Consider the following 18,238-nt stretch of genomic DNA (forward strand, 5'->3'; position numbering starts at 1 on the left):
TGCCTAATGCTAGTATTACCAACGTGGTGGGACCCAGGGAAGATTCGCACAGCAAAGTAACTCCAACAGTAGGAAATCACTTCTGAATTTGCTGTAAGACTACACAGCTACTTTCCCACAATTAACTAGCGGTCCAAAAGAATAACATAATGTATACACCAAAACTGGCCCAGCCCTAAGAAATTAAAGAAATACTAGAGCCTTTGAAAATGAAAGTGTGCAGGTTAGCATTTGGGACAACTGTGTATTGAAAGCAGGTTCTTGGCACTAACTTATCCTCTTCCTACGTACTGAGCTGCATATGGACATCGTCAGACTGACAGGCAAAAATTCAGGTTGGTTACTTGCTAATATATAGCAAAGAGAAAACACCAATCCGTAATGCCGGAGCTTATTTTTTCTCAGTTTGTGATCACCCACTGCTTCTTACTGGATCCGAGTAACAAATGAAGGCTTTAGATAAGACACTGACTCTACTGAATGTTACCTTCCATTTACCATCAAACAGTAGGTTGCTGATGTTGCTTAACAGATTTCAGACCTTCTGGTGCTGAAGAAAGCATACCATTTAAATACCTACAAGGCAGAGGTGTTTAACCTGAACAGTTGAGATAGAGAACTGCAAAAAGACGTGGTAAGAAAGAGTCCTGTGAGGAACGGCACTCATACAGAGAACTGCTGAAAGGCACTGGCTGAGCAGGTAAAAACATCACCAGTACCACTAAAATCTGAAGAAAAACCAAACAGGAAACTAGCTTGTGGCTTAATGTTCTGCTCAGTGTACATTTCAATGCTGAAGGAAGGTGGCCATACAAAATGTAAAAAGAGGTATTTCTAGGGTGTCATAGTCAGACGATCACAGTGAAGATAACATTTAATATACATTTGTAAATTTCTACAGAAGATTTAGTTTACATAATACCCTTGCCTTGTATATCCTAAGAAATGCAGGAGAACTACTAAATTTAAAGTTACATTTTAAATATGTGACTGAGTAAAATCCTGAACTGGATATATTATTAAATCACTTGCCCTCTGTTTTCCAAATTTGTTTTCCAAATTTGTTTTTCAAATACAAAGTATTCTCTCAGAAAAAGCAGCAAAGGCCAATACAATTTTAAGAATCTAAAGGAAAATATTGGCATTTAAAATGGTGACAAGTCACACTTCAACATATGCCAAATTAAAAATCTTTTTTATAAAAATCATACACAACTGCCCTGCACAGTGGTAAGGTCCTTGTAAGGCCTTTGTGTTTAACATTTGAAGGATACAAATTATTTTCTCCATTGATGTTTGCCTTTATGTATAAACACTATAGGTCAACTCTTTTAAATATTTTCTCCTTATTCAAGACAAAGTTGAATAGACCATAAATTTGAAAAGACAATATATTACTAAGTGAAATATTGAACTAAAAAGAACACCACCTCTAAAAATAATTTAAGTAACTGTTTTGTTTCAGGAAATATATTTCCAAACCCTACAAACATACCCATAAAATGAGTCCTGAACAAAACTGGGAGCTACCTTTGAAACTGTCAATTCATATTGGTTTAAAATATCGGTCACATTCCTCAAAGGAATTTGTTAATACACTTCATGGTACACAGGGTACCTGTAAAGCCCGTGTATAACTGCTGTTTCTGCAGACAACAAAAGTAGAAGTCAAGTTAAGTACATGATGAGATATCGCATGTAAATATCAAACACAGACATGCAGCCTATTCATTGGCCGTATTTCTCACAACTGGAAGATTTTTCCTTCACCTGTGACAATATTTGGATATTCTGTAGGTTATTATCAGAAAAAAAAATTAAATGTTTTTTAAAAAAAGTTTTAGTTGCAATTAGTTCATTTTCCAAACAACACTGAGTTGTTTTCATTTGTAAAAGTATTTAACTACTTCTGAAGCCAAAAAGAGAGCCAAGTTTTCTTCAAATACTTTATTACTTTTCTACCAAACACCATTACACTTACCAAATCCATCAAAACATCTTATCAATTGTCTTTTGGGTAATCATTAAATAATTTTATGCACATGCTGCAGCACAAAATGCTTCCACAAATGCTTTTACAAAAACATGTACTTTTAAAATTTCCTTTCAAATCCTATGCATGTTATTATACTTACCTGCATATTTTGCTTGAAAAGGCATGGTATTACTTCTGTAATCCTGCTGTGGACATACAAAAATCCTGCTGTGGACATACACTACATCAAAAAAATTAGAATGTATTATCTTCTCAGTTAAAGTGAAATGTTAAGGGGAAAGGATTTATTCATAACCGCAATAGTGAGTCATAGAAAAAACTGTTCTAAGGGTTCCTGAACTTATTTACAAACTATGCACTGCTTTACTGTACACACACACAACAACCCAACCAAGTGTCCAGACGAAGAACAGGAATGAGTGACAGTAGGGGGCCAGAGAGACTACTGAAGATCAAAATAAGACTTTTTGAACATTGAATACATTTATTTTTTTTTTGCTGTGCTTATAAGTCATTGTATCAGTAGCATTTCTTGTATGTTTGTAACATTTAAAATTCCTGTGTCATGGCACAGAAACCCAGCTAGTGCTGGGAACTGTACATGCCCAAAATAAAGAGCCACTCCCAGTAGAAGCAAGCATTACTTCAGTATGTTTTAACTACACACATAACAGAAAAGCAGAGGGACTGCAAATAGGGTTTATTTTTTGGAGATGCTAAGAAGGGGTTCACTGAAATGAGAATACTGCACATTGTCACAAAAGACAATGGTGATATGGCAGTAGAAACTCATTTTTGTCTTTTCATTGTCTGCGGAGATGACTAGTTATGATCAACTTAATACCAAAGAAGTGTTTTACACCAGAGTTAAAAAACTCTATTTTTTGAGAGGATTTCAACAGTCATTTAACAGACTGACTCGGTAAGTGTTACAGTCCACTGAATCTTGAGTTGCTATTGCAGTCAGTTTTCATTACATTGTTTTCTTTTGACACTAAATTTCCAACCCATTACACTTCAGAAACACACAACAGCCTTCTTCTGAATTGAGAAACAGAGCTTACTGATATAACTCTACAAGGAAAGAAAAAGTTTAAATATTACAAAATACCGTAGTTACTAAGAAATTATTTACAGAGTATTTTGCAAAAAGCTAATAATAGTATGTTTTCTGTTGATATCAGTTAAGAAGGCAACTTCTCACATATCTGACTCATACAGGCACTGTATATATTTGCAAAATCAATAAATATTTGATATTTTCCATAACATGGGTTTACAGAACCTCACAACAGTCTAAAAAAGGTGATTAGATTTAGAAAATTGGACCATTTCAGGAAGTGGTTTAAAAAAACCTAAATTATCTGCCTTCATCACCAACTGTGACAGAATAATTTCACATGTAGTACAGACAGATTACTGTCAAATGCTGATCTGCCAAATCAGGGATGGGTTGTATGAAGTACAATCTCAGTTCCTCAAAAACTTCAAATGTACTTTTGTATTCTGCTGGGCTTAGCCCTCACACATGTTCACAGGAAACATATTAAAAAACCTTGAACTAACTAACAAATTCTGTTGTGAAGCTCCTAATAGTATAGCAGCTTGTTAGCTACACTTAGGTGTCTCTTCAGTGGTAGCCAAAATTTTAGAGGGCAGAAAAAGTATCTTGTTTTACTCAAGAATTAAAAATGGTCCCATCTGCAAAAAGCCCATTTTATGTCAACAGCTTCTATTCTATTCAAGATTCTGCAATGCAGACAGTGCCCTAATACCTTACCCAAGTCAATGGGAAACAATGATATCCAGGATTTTGCAAAATCCAATGCTACTGATTCAAGTAGAAGCAACGATAGCACCTACAGTAAATTCACTACATTTTAAACCTCAACATAGATAATGAGCTGCTGACACATGCTAAAATAAGACTAGTTCTCTCTTGATCTCAAGAAAATGAGTGTGACCTGTCTGGATCTAAAGAAAGCATCATAGAGTAATTTTATGGAAATATTTTCAACTTGTTTTGAAATAGAAACAAAGGTACCAAAGTATACAGCAATCACCTCTAGTATATCCCCAATTAATGAAAAACAACATTTTAAATGGCAATCTTTAAGAAGAAAGGTTGAGTCACCCAACACAGAAGGTTTGAGGTACTTTCTCATAGATAAGGAGATAGTTAAATATAGAGATTGAAGAGCTAACAAAGGTAATTGAAATGAAACCTAACACTACAACCTAGCATGTTAACTGCATAATTATGTATAATTCAGGAAATAGTTAAGCTACCTTGATGCCACAATATGAAAACTCTTTCAGCCACAGGTAGTAAGATATAGAGATTATAAAGAGATTGTCTCTGCTCTGTCCTCTTATGCCTCTTACTCCTACTTTTTCTTTCTTCTATACTTTTCACTGGATCCCTAGATTTCTCTACTTAATGTCTTTAGCGTTGCAATCTTCTGTTTTTCTGCAGAAATAGTGCAGATTTCTCTTCCAGTTTGGGCTCTTAAAATAGAATCATAGAATGGTTTAGGTTGGAAGGGCCCTTAAAGATCATCGAGTTCCAACCTCCCTGCCATGGGCAGGGACACTTTCCACTAGACCAGGTTGCTCAAAGCCCCATCCAGCCTGGCCTTGAACACCTCCAGGGATGGACCCTCCACAACTTCTCTGGGCAACCTGCTTCAGTGCCTCACCACCCTCAGAGTGAAAAATTTCTTCCTGATATCTAATCTAATTCTCCCCTCTTCCAGTTTGAAGCCATTCCCCCTCGTCCTATCACTACATGCTCTTGTAAAAAGTCCCACTCCAGCTTTCTTATAGGCCCCCCTTCAGACACCAGAAGGCCACTATAAGGTCTCCCTGAAGCCTCCTCTTTTCCAGGCTGAACAACCCCAACTCTCTCAGCCTGTCCTCATAGGAGAGGTGCTCCAGCCCTCTGATCATCTTTGTGGCCCTCCCCTGGGCCCACTCCAACAGGTCCACATCCTTCTTGTGCTGAGGACTCCAAAGCTGGATGCAGTACTCCAGGTGGGGTCTCACCAGAGCAGAGTAGAGGGGCAGAATCACCTCCCTCGACCTGCTGACCACTCTTTTTTTGATGCAGCCCGGGATACGGTTGGCCTTCTGGGCTACAAGCAGACATTGCTGGCTCATGTTGAGCTTCTCATCCACCATGACCCCCAAGTCCTTGTCCTCAGGGCTGCTCTCAATCCATTCTCCACCCGGCCTGTATTTGTGCTTGGCAGCCCTGATATCTCAGAAAGAGTCCCATGGGTGAAAGAATATTTCACACCTAGATTTTTTTCTGAAAACTACTAATAAAGATAACTTTCCTTAAAAAACTGGCATAATTTCAGTCTCAGCTCACACCCAAGTGTTCTTTAAAGATCACAATGATTTCTTCTGGTTAACTAATTCTGGGGAGATCTATCTGGCAGCACGTGGTCTCTTTGCTGGCCACCCTTCCAAACGACCCACTACCTTGCTCCATCTGCACCAGAGGAGCATGTACTCTGAATACGATAGAGAAGAGCTGAAATATCAAGCTAAGAGTCTATAAACGGCTGCAAAAAAGTTCACATGGGACCATGAAATTTCAGAAAACAGCAGTCAGAAGAGGTTGACTTCCTACAAGAAAAGAGAGTAAGAACAGGCTGTAATTGCTGGCTACTATTGTTTCTAATCTGAGGACCACTAATTGCTGCCAGCTGCTCAGCAGAGGTCAAAAAGGCAGACTGAATGTTAGCAACTATTAAGACAGAAATATAGTAGAAAATAAAGAAAATGGTCACATATATAGCACTTGTAAAAGGATGTTCAAATGTGCAAAATGACTTGCATACAAAAAATAACTACATAGCAGCCACCAGCCTGTGTTTACCCAGATCCCCCTTTTTGCCTTAATGGAAGATGTTTGTGATATTTGCCTTTTTCAGACATCATCAACTTCCCTTGATCACCATGACCTTTCAAAGATGATAGAGTGGCCCCACAATGACACTGACCAGCTCCCTCATCACCCTTAGGTGCATCCCATCTGGTCCCATAGATCTCTGTGTGTCCAGTACACTTCAGTGCTTCTTTAGTCTATCTTCTACTGCAGGTAATGATCTGTTTCCTCAGGCTGTGCTACTAGGTAACAAGACCTAAGAGGCCTGGGAGCAGATTAAATAAATTAAAAAACCCAACAAACCACAACAGTGCAAAGAAGGCATTGAGGCCCTTTCCTTATCCTTTGTCTCTGGGTCTCTTTTCCCCTCTGAGCAGTGGGTCCACATTTTCCTTGAGTTTCCTTTTGATGACCCTGCACTTTCAGAAGTCCCTCTTGTTACCCTTCACATCCCTTGCTAGTTTCAGCTCCAGCAGAACTTTGGCACTCCTAATTTAATCCCTGTTTATAAGAGTATTCATACCCTTTGCCCTGGTTGTCTGCTTTTGGTCAACGTTCAGGACAGGATCTTGGGTGAGATGGAACTTTCTTTATCACCAGGACACTCCAAAGAGTTAGTACACACACTTGTCCCCCAGGAACTAATGAAGTAAGCTGCTTTCAACTCAGATCCATTAGTCAGGCAGGAAATGCACACCAAAATAGTTTAAAAGACTCCATGGTAAAGAATGCATACCCATTTAATTAGGGACTTTCCACAAGTGGTAATAATATAAACTAGGACTATATGAAATACAATTTTCCTGCAGAACCTCTCTGAGTGGTGAAATTCCTCTCCTTTCCTCTACAAGGACTGATGCAAGTTGGGAAAAGGGGAAGTCTCTGTCACAACAAGAGACTGAACAAAGGTTAAAAAAAAATGAGTCTAGAGCTTACCATACCTTTCAGAAAAATAATTCTATTCCTTCTTGGTGGGTAAATTCAGCTACAAAGAAAAAAATTATGCAAGGACTTCTTCAGAAGCTATCTCCATTGCAATGTTTTTTCATACCTGGACATGAACGCATGCATTCAACTGAGGCTGAGACAGTCCTAATGGCAATTTTGAAATTTGTGTAGCCCAGAAGAAAAGGTTTGCTCCTGATATAATTCTGAACATGTGTAGCTATACTGATTGCAAAATCACAACTCTGAGCAACAGCATTACCTGCTTTCTGGTGGTCAGGAAGAAAAATTAGTACCATAGACCCACTTGAGGAGAACCTTCACCCTTTCAACTAGTCTTCTTTTTCTACCCAGCCTTTCTTTCTTGCCATTTGCATATGATTACAACATTTTTTCAATTTTTTTTTCTTTTTCTTGATTGCTGTATGAGTCATACATACGGATTAAAAAATTGTTGCCATACAGAGGCCATTCTCTCAGACTGTGAAGATGTTTCAGTAGGTCATATCTGCACTACAGACCACTTGAACCATGTCCCTTTAAATAAATCTTTGTATGCTTATTTAGGAATAAGGAGGGAATTCGATTGGAATGTGACTAACTGAACAGGGATTATAGAACAGCATGCTTTGGTTCATAATTTTCTTTACATTTTGAATGTAAATTAAGAAATTTTGTTCAAATTCCATCTGTTTTTGTGAGACAAAGAGTCTGAGATGATATATGACAGAAAGGAAACTGGCTTTAAAAACCTCAGAGGCCTTTATAAACAATCAGAGATAGATACTTTAAAATTCAGAAAGATCACTGAAACCTAGCTTTTTTTGTACATATGACAAACATTAAAAGCACACAGGGAAATGTAAAGAAACATTCGTCATAATACTGTTAAGATTCACCAAAGGACTTTCAGGAATAAAACTACACGGGAAGTTACTTCAAAACAGCTTGAATTTCTACTGAAAACACACACAAACAGTAATTTTGGTTTCATATTTGCTTAGCTCAAATGTCTTTCATTTATAAATTACAATAGTGGCAGAGCTCTACCTTAGGGAAAAAAGCACAACCTTATCCCAGAAACGTACATATATTATATACATAAATATACAGCTTTCTATTGCCTTACAGGTGACCACATTTGTCTATATCTATCTGCAGTCCTACGTTACTTTTGGAAGCAAGAACCATCTATGTCCTGTCCTTGTACAATGCCCACAGTTATAGGGTTTTGGTCCACAAATGACAGTAATATAGACAGTGAATGAAATAATGATCATAATTTCCTTGATTTTTCCTATTTGAGGAATGTCAGGAATCAGCTGGAGTTGACTTGTGGTGATGACAGTGCAAACTAAATACAGGTAAGTAAGAGAAGTGCAACTGGTATGCAAATGGACGTTCAAAATGTAGCCTTTTTTAAAAGGGTTTCCAGAACAGTACCAGAAATCCAGTGGCAGCCTTTCAAAGACTTTTTTTTCCTGCCTATCAGGTTGTCTAAAATCCTCAGTGAAGGACGAGGGAAACTAACAAATGCTGGTATGGAAACCTAGTTAGCATCCATGACATTTTTATTACCAGTAACAAAAGCAATGGTATACCAGCTGGTATTTCAGACTGTCCAACACTTCAGGTTTAGAATCCTAGATGAGCTGCCAGAGAGACTGAACATGGTACTGCAATACTGTGATAAGGCTGATAAAATACAAGTAAATAGATCCTAGTTTTGAGGCTGATCAAAGACTGCGCATTCAGCAGTTTCTAAGGTAATACCTTTATTTGTACCTTTAATTAGATCTTCCTTAAGAAATCGTTTTCGCTGTTATTTTCCAGCATATATAAATGTTTATGTAAGGATTTTGCATACTAAAAATAAGTTTATGCAAACATCTCCTCCCAAGGGAGACACCTCAATATACAAGAAAAAATTAGCCTTCTGTAGAGTAAAAAAAAAAAAAAAAGTCTATTTTATCTCCAAGGTTGTGACAGTTTGGATAGATACACTGCAAATAAATTCTTGGTTAAAAATAGGAAGCAAACGAGAAGAGTAAATGAAGTTCCACAGGCATCTGGGTAAGAATTTAGGCTGTTTAATATACATTCATAAATGACCTGGAAAAGGGGGGTCAACAGGAAGGTAACAATATTTACTCATGCTAGGAAGTTATTAAGGCAGTAATGCTAAGAGCTGACTGTGAAGAATTTCAGGAGGCTTTTACAGGACTGAGTGGCTGGAAAATAAAATGGTAAATGAAATTTGGTGTCAATAGATGTAAATGATACACAGCGGAAAAAACATACATAAATACATATATTAAAAGTGACGGGTTCTGAGCGCATCATTTTCACTCAGGAGCAGATCTTGCTGTTATGTTAGATCTTGGTATTAGTTCCATGAAAACATGGATTCAGTGCTTAGGAACAGTCAAAAAAAAACCCCAGATCAAATTGTTAGAAAATACTGGGAAAGGAATAAATAACATACTTTTGCCACTGTATAAATTCAGGGTTTGTACCTTAAGTACCTCGTAGAGCACTGGTATTGTCACTTGGAGAAGAATATTTACTTAGAAATGGAAGAAATACAAGAAAGCAAGAAGGATGACCAAAGGTATGGAATGGTTTCCACAGAAGATACTGGGTAGCCTGGGACCCTTCACTCTGGCTGAGGAATGGCTGAACGGAGACAGAATAGAGGTCTACACATAGGGAAGGGCAGAGAGAATATGGGATTGACTGTTTACATCTTCTTCAAAAACAAGTACAAAATGCCATATATATGAAGCTAGAAAGAGACAAGTTCAGGAAGTTAAAAAAGCCCCAACAGATGAAAACAGGACAAGAAGAACATCTAGTTCCTGAATCCCCTTATTGTTAAAGGTTAGGAGAATGTTAGAGGAAAGTATAATATTCACATCTCTTTTTCTTATACTCTTCTCTCAGCACGTGCTCACGGACTCTACCAGAAACAGGATAGTGGACTAGGCTGACCTTTGGTCTGACCAAGTACAACCATTCCTCTGCTCTTAAGAGGATTTCCACTTTTTGGTAATATTTTTCCATGGGTTAATGATGTCATAGGCTACTTCTAAAGTAATTCAGTTACAAGAGGAAGGGGGACCAGGAAATGAGAAAATCTGGGGAGAGAGAAAAAGGAAAATCACTATACTGCGATCAACTCTTACACAAAAACACCTTTCAGTGACAAAGTCATTATACCAATCTTCTGTTTTTGCAATGAAGGGAATAGTTACCTTTGTAAGATGAAAAAAGTACTCCAGATATAGGAAGACTTGAAAGTTTCAGCACACTTGGTCCTCCAATGATTATTAGATCTTTATGTGAAAGGTTCTGTTTTAAAAGCAATATTCAGATTTAGACTGATGTTTAAGTCCAGAAATGGTTCTTAAATAATGGCACCACCTTGTTTTTATTAAGTTGATAAGAGAAATCTTTTAGCTGAGAAGCTATTTGCACTTCTTTCTCTGAGAGAGAAGATGAGGGGAATAAATTGCTTACGATTCCTATATGAACAACAAATATTGCATGATTCAACAAAGGACATCAGACTTTCTGTTGAGGAGACTAATAAAGGTGCTGAATTATATAACTCAAACAGAGAACAGATTTTGTGAGAGTTGTAAATAATGAAGAAGAAAAGTTGCTGATAAACAGGGGGCTGGAACATTTGGTAAATTGAGTAAAGCAGACTCAATGTGCATTGAAATCGATGAGCAGAAAAAGATGTTTGTAAGAACAGCAAAGTACAGATTTTTTCTTACAGGTTGTGCAGACACTATTCTCAAAAACAAAGACTTTGAAAATGACTTAATGTTTATGGTCACTGGATAACTGATTGAAGTTATATGCACAAAAATGTTTAAGAAAGCATATGGGTAGTTTAATTCTAATGCTCATAGTTTAAGAAGGAGGTAGAAATGTTGGAGACAGCTCAAAAGGAATCACAGGTTCAAATAAAGTATTGAAAAATATGCCTTACAGTGGGAGACACCAGGATCATAACTTGTTCAATTTATCCAAACAAAAGGGAGCAATTCGATCATGTTAACTGTGCGAGTACAGAGCTCTTTCAACTGAGAGGCAAAGACCCTGCAAAATCTAGTGGCATAAAGCTACAGTTGCCTTGATTTCAGCTTGGGAGAGGAAGGATTTATCCCAACCAATTACTCCAGGATAGTTCTGGCACTTTTCTTATGCGCAATTCAGAGGATCAAAATTAGAAGCCTGAATTTCTTGAAGTCAATGCAGGGAGTGGCAATTCACTCCAGAGCAGCAATTCAAAGTGCATAAATTCAGTGCCTAAATACCCTTCCCTACTTTGTATCACACAGCAGCAGCCTCAAACACAGACAAAAAGCAAGGATGATTGAGCATTTGAACAAATTATTAACAGTTCTATGGGATTATTTTTAATATTATTTTTAAACCAATAATACATTATTTTTCTACCCCAAAAAATAAAAAAAGGAGAAGGAGCTCAAATTAACCGTACCTATCAGGAATTTTTATGGTTTTTATCATCCAGAATGTCAGACTAGATGTTCCCATGAGCCCTCTTGGCCTTCAAATCTATGCCTCTAAAACTTATTAAGAAGGGAAAACATTAATTTCACAAAAAAGCACCTAGCATTTTATTATAACATATTTTACCATGTGACTGTTCACAGACAGTGAGTTTTGCTTAAACAGTTGTCAGAAAGCAAACATGCTCTTTTGACCACAGTTAAGTAGCAGTAGATTATAAGCCATTCACAACCTAAATATTTTTTTTACAACGTAATTAAGATTACACGTTATTGAAATCTTATGTGGCCAGTTTCTAAAAGATGCAGGCAAGAAGTTGCGTTATCAACCTTTGGGATGCTAAAAAAGTAAAGTATAGGTTTCAGTCTCCCTGCAATGGATCTGTGTAACTCCTGCTCACTCTAAGGGCAATTAGGCTCACTCAAAGGGAATAGTAGGATTTTTGTCTTTTCAGCTACCAATAATGGCTGGTGGCAGGCTATTGAGGAGAAATAGCAGGATATAAAAATGGCATGTATTGATGGCAGCTCACTCATCAAGATCACAACATATCTATGTGCAGCTTACTACAAAGAAACTAGGAATAGCCTAAACACGGAGCAGCCTATACCCTGACTGCTTGATGTTCTAGTTCCAAGTAAAGGCCCTGTGATGAATTCCATGCAGTCTAAAAATTAAGTTTCTTACCCCCTTTTTTTCTCCTTGCTTAAACTTGCTGTCAATCCATAAAACAGCTTGCTTTCCTATGTCTAAGAGCTAATTTGTCTCAAGTCTTTCCTAAGGTCCTTGCTGATTTTTTTTTTTAAATGTGAGTTCAAAAATCAATGTATTCACATGTTTCTGAGTGCTTTGAAAAACTAGCATATATATTTGTGAGGTGAGTTTTCCCTTTATGAAAACCAGATTGATTCCTTCCTATTTTTCACAGTCTTTCAACAAAGACAGACCTGCCAGTGTTTAGTTCCCAAGGTATTCCCTAAAGCACTTTTTTTAAAGAATTATGCTACACTTGTGACCATCCATTCCTCTGTCACCATGGCTGATTCAAATGGTAAGTTAAATACTTCGAGCGATTTGGTATTTTAATCTCTTTGGAACTCTTACACAAGTATTATCTGACTCAGGGCATTTAATTCTATTCAATTTTTCAATTTGTTTCAAACAAACTTCATACTGACACTTCAGTTTGATAGAATTTTTTCAGACTTACCCTCTTTTGTGTTTTAAAGACTGTACTGAGTTTTTATGATATTGCAAGTTTCTTTTCAAAATATTTTTGTACTGTATTACTTCAGGTTTCCAAAGATTTTGTCATTTGGGCATGACTTCCATTTTCTGAAGGATGCCCTAATAGCTTCCTTCAGTTGTCTGTTTAACCAAGTCAATGTTTTTCCTGTTCTTTTAGACTCTTAATACTTCATCATGAACATGGTGATAATAATTATGTGCTTATGTTGCAAGGTAATTTATGAAGATGCATTTATGAGGCTCCATACTTAATTCTGAAGTAATTAAGTCTATAAAAAGATCATGATAGAATCATCTGAAGTCAGAATATCTCTGAATTTCAGACAATTACTGAGACTAAGATTTTGGGGGAAATATTTTAAATGTTTAAATTTATTTTTAATATAGAGACATCCCCTCCTTCAGTTTTATTTGCAGCTTCTGTGAACTCAAAATGCTCTAAACGACTTGTTAAGCTTATAAAAAACGTGGATGCCAGTGATGCAGTTATTACAGGTAGAACTGTTGAGTCCCTACGTATTGTGTTCTCCAGTTCAAAAAAGCATTTTTATCAATAAGTATTTATGAATATTTGACATACCATTGCTAGTTCTAAATATCGCATTGTAAATGTGTAAAATATGTTCACACAGTTTCCATATCTCTTTTATCAAAAGCTGACAACAGCATGGGGGACTAAGCAGACCAGCTGATTCACCACATCTTGTTATCCTGGTATCCACATGCTCACTCTTACCAACATACGTATACACGTCATACATACATCAGGGCTCCTTGCCCTTGAAGGGTGAGCTACTTGGCATTTATCAAAAAGCAGTATCCTACCTACGGCCAATATCCTGGAGCAGATGCATAATCGTAGCTTAATACCTCACGTAAAGAGCATATTCTTAAAGACTGTACTGGTTTTGTGTTTATTTATCCGCCAGTTCCACTGTGCCCCCTAACTCCCTCTTGTCCAATTTCAACCAAATTTGATTATGCTGATGTGAAAATAGCACCTGGTACAGGATAGAAACCTTATTAGCAACCCTTCTGGAAAAAAAAAAAAAAAAGAAAAAAAAAGAAAAAGGAAAAAAAGCAGGGAGGGCTCAGCTCTTATCCATTCTGTGGCAAATAATCATTCAGCACTCGCACAGCTCTGAACTTAGGAGATGCTGCCTTCTCTCCAGTCATACATATATACGGGTTTTTAAAAGGTCCTTTTAAACATGGACCCGAAAATGTCGTGCATGCAGTTGCTGCTGGGAGGACAATGTGGCATTTTCAACAACAACAACAAAAAAGAGTTCTTGCAACTTCTATTAAACTTGCGGAACTCATTGCTGAAGGATAATATGGATGTTGAAATGGGCTTAAGAGACAACTGAATGAGGCAGAGACACGAAACTCAAGAGACACAGAAGAGCAATCCTTTGAGGGTTACTAAAATGACAAAACTACACCGAGTTTAGAAGCTTTCTGCATGTAAAAATAATTGAAAGCTGAGATACTGTTCATGGAGAGCACCACATATGACTTCTATACAGAGATACCTAAGGACAATTAAAATAAGGGAAATCCTGGAGACAGGATACTGCATTAGATGAGCCATTGGACTGATTTGCTATGACTGTTCTTAAGCGGTGGAAAACTTAAATGAGGGTATTGAGGATCTTGGGGATGGGAAGAGAAGCTGAAGCTATTTTAGTAAGCAAATGTAGGTGACGTAGAGCACAAATGAATAAGAAGCAAAACTTTATTAGTTTTATTGCCAAAGAAAAAATAACTAAAAGCAATAAATAATAGATTCATAAAATGAAAAGCATTGGGAACTGCATTGAGATGATGCTGGGATAGCGATACCATCTGAATATTTCATCATAATGATGCCAAGAAAGGTATTACAATAATTCAAGCATTATGATGCAGTTATATCTTTGGACAAAGGTTTGTGGGGTTTTTGTGATCTGTAAGTGTAAGTAATTCTTCATGGTCATTAACCCCCACTTTCTAGTGGATGTGATTGCACTGAAAGGCCAGGATCTCCCCTAGCATATTCCACCAAACATGGAGGAGGTTATAGCACCAATCTTTGCTCTGTTCCAGCACAGTGCTGGTTAAAGAGAAAAGCACGGCCAGTCAAAGCGTTGGGACAAGGATGCTCTCACTACTGTGCACATAGTGCCACTGCCACAGTGCGAAGGAGGACTGCAGTCAAGGACAGGTGGGGCAGAAGCAAAGGAGGGCCAGGCAAGGGTAAAATGGTACTAGACCAGGCCAGGTGTCAGCTGTGCAGAGAGAGGCGTGAAAATATTATATATGTGACAAAATTGTTGATACCTGATTTCATATTTAGGTACTGTATTTCAATACTACTTAGAACTGCTTTCCTACCACAGTATGGTATGTGTATACGATCCTTAACTTTAGGCAACAAGACAAGCTTTGCCTCTAATACGCAAAAGCTTTTTCTTTCTACTTATTTTGTTTACTCCACAGAAAAAGAAAAAAAAAAGAAAAACCTTTTACTGAAAAAAAAAGCATCTCCAAGAACAATATCTGTGCACTCAGCCATTCTGGATAAGCACCTGCATTAACTATATTTGGACAAATACATTAGAAACAGTTTAAAACAAACACACTTTCCTGGCTGAAGTTCATGGCACTTTTCCAGTAAAAGAGTTTGGAAATAAACATTTTTTGCAATTTCTTACAAGCATGGCTTGTTAAAAAAAGGCTTACACCACTCTCTTAAAGTAGGACAGGGAAATGAGAAGAGTCCCAAGTGAATAATCTGAATGAAACTTTAATTGGAGTTTCAAGATCCTGTGCACTGAAAAGAGCTCATCATCTCCAAAAGCTGGCAAAGTGTTCCTAGACTCACCAGTCTCTTTAGTTTTACAAACCCTACAAAACTGAATAGCCACATAAGAAAGTTTTAAAATCGGCAATCTTGAGGTTCACACATAACCACCAAGAAGCAGTTAGTTTACCTAAAGTAACAAAGTTGATGGATTTGGGGAAAATTTTAGAGTGTTTCAACATATAATGTGCACATACGCACATCTACGTACTTCACTTCAAAAGAAGTGTTGATTTGTTCTGAGGGTCAACAGAAACTTCAATAATTTTGGAATCTTTTGTCTTTAATTCAGAACTGTTGCCAGGTGTAAGGCAGAAGGATGCAAAACATGATGGAAGCAGGGGCACGCATCTTAGAATCTCTCAGGAAAACTCTTTGTGTTATTTTATCCTCCACATGCAAATCAGACAGTCTGAAGCATCTGAAAGCACTCTGAATGAAAAACAGATACAAGTAACTGTTATGACTCCCATTTAACATATGGAGGGAAGGAATGATTAAGTCATTTGTCGAGAGCAATGGACTACAGAATTAGATACAGTCCACCAGACTTCAGCAATTCAAATAATAACACAGAAGGAAAATATACACACCTTATCCAGAGAGAAAACTGCAAACTGAAGTAAAAAATGTTGGTTTTGTTTTTTTTTTCATGAAAAGAACTGTTTTCCTTGTTTCCTTAGAGAATTTTCCCATTTATTTTCAAATCAAATAGACGATACAGGACATGTTCTACCCTTTCTACCATACACTATAAAATCACAATTGTCGTTACCTGGATTTTTTTCTTGTCTTATAATGACTATGGTAGGCAGTACACTTCTTGAGAAGTTTGCAAGCGTTGCTGCAACTGGTACAGATGATTAAAATACACACCAAATAAACACAAAAATATTTCTCAATTGTTTTTGTTAATTACTTATTCCATGGAAATAACGATTTTCTCTGTGTGTTTTTGTCTTTTAAAAACAGCGGCTTGTGATCTTAGATCCCATGTTACAACAGGTGTTTAAAACACGAGGACTCCAGGAACTGAAGTCTTTTATTTGTGAAGCTGTATGTGGAGAGGTACTGCTCAGCCATCATACCAGTATTTTTCAAAGAAAGTATCCTATTCCATTACGTGATCTCATTGTTTCTACTATTTTAAATGCCTGTACAAAGGCATATTTCTCCTACGAACAGAAGGTGCTTTATTTTCTAGCTTGTCATGGGAGATTTCAAAGAACATCCTACATGTTACATACAGTAACATTACTGCAATTTCAAAATAAATAAACTTCATATACAAAAGTATAATAATCAAACCAAACCCCATATAATTTAAAATCTTATCAGCTGAAATACTGCAGTCAAATAATAAAAAACAAGTAAAGGCACACATAAATAATGGAAATACAATTTTTTTCTGTCTTTTCAGGTAAGTGATCAATTTGCTAAGCCTTTACTTTCAGGTGTTAAAAAATCTTTTCATATTCAAATAAGTGCAAATAACTTCATGGCTCATATTTTCAAATAAAGTCCTGAGAATCGTTATCAAGACATAAATCAATCAGCGTGTTATCGTTTCATCTTGCAACTAAATCAACTGAGTCTAAGTTTGTTTATTTTATCAGATAGTAATCTACTCACAAATGAACCTTCCCTTGGAGACTAGAAACATTTTGTGCCTTATGAGACAAAGTAAAAATGATCCAGCTGCTTAGTTACAGCTGACTGGTGCCATTTTGGTTTCCCTAGAGTATTTATCTGGTATACCTCTATGGGGCTTACAGATACGACACAGGACAGTCTTCCGGACTGGCAGCAGGAACCCAGACAAGATAATCTACGGTGCCTGTAATGCTACTAAACACTTTGGTTTAGGTACTTGAATGACTGTATCACTTTGGCAAGCTCCAAGTTTGCTGGTCTATCTTGTACTCCACACTTGTGTTTATCTGAAGTACTTAGTCTCCAAGACGGAATATTGGGATTCTCAGTTCCCATGGATTCTTTTTGTCGGGCTTTGGCAAAGACGCTGAAAGTGCACAGAAGCTTTTGTGGAACTGTTTGTGAGGTGGCACATCCAGTTCCTATTCTTTTCTTAATTACAAAACTGTGTTTGATCTATCCTTCCTTCCCCTCACCCCCGAGACACATGCCACACAATCCAGCCTTCTGCCCAGTTTGCCCACAAACAGTCCAGTGACTAATTTTCCCATATCCCACCCAGAATTTCTAAGGCGCAACAGACAATCATCTCTTCACATCTCTATAAGGTTTGAGAGTCACTTTTCCTACGTCTCCATGAAACACACACAGACTCCACATTACCTTTCCCGCTATGCTGTACTGCCCAGGTAAATTACAGCACTCCCCCCCTTCACCGCTTCCTTCCCTCGTCTCACGGGGCATTAAGTGAGAGCATCTCGTGCTTGCAAAATACGAATACTCACAACCGGCTGGTGCCTCCCCTAAACCAACCCAATGTACTCACAGGGTCTGGGTGCCCTCGGGAAGGCTGGGAATGAAGTGGATGTCCCTGCAAGTGATTTTGTAGTCATCCCAGTCGGAACACTCGCAGAAGGCTGAAGGACACCTCTCTGTGCCCTGGCTGCACAGCACCAGCACCAGCAGCAACTGGAAGGCTACCGGGAGGCACAGCATCTTCCGCCGCCCGCTCCCGCTCTGCCCCTCGCTTCTCCCAGGGGGAGGGAGGACACACCGGAGCCGCAGGGGCAGCCGATGCCGCCCCGCCGGGGGAAGCCGCTCGGGGAAGGGC

General features: G+C 37.8%; 1 protein-coding gene across 3 annotated transcripts in view; it reads right to left on the minus strand.

The window, feature by feature from the left end:
* The window catches only part of TSHR (thyroid stimulating hormone receptor), a 75,504-nt gene extending 57,353 nt beyond the window's left edge, over positions 1-18,151 (minus strand). For all 3 annotated transcript variants that reach the window (XM_009895893.1, XM_009895892.1, XM_009895891.1), the window contains exon 1: positions 17,954-18,151. In XM_009895893.1, coding sequence (XP_009894195.1) covers positions 17,954-18,123 — 170 coding nt within the window. In that variant the 5' untranslated portion in view covers positions 18,124-18,151. The remainder of the gene's footprint in view (positions 1-17,953) is intronic.
* Positions 18,152-18,238: the final 87 nt, after the last annotated feature.

The sequence above is a fragment of the Charadrius vociferus genome, unplaced genomic scaffold (genome assembly GCF_000708025.1).
Source record: "Charadrius vociferus isolate BGI_N301 unplaced genomic scaffold, ASM70802v2 scaffold102, whole genome shotgun sequence".
NCBI classification, from domain to species: domain Eukaryota; kingdom Metazoa; phylum Chordata; class Aves; order Charadriiformes; family Charadriidae; genus Charadrius; species Charadrius vociferus.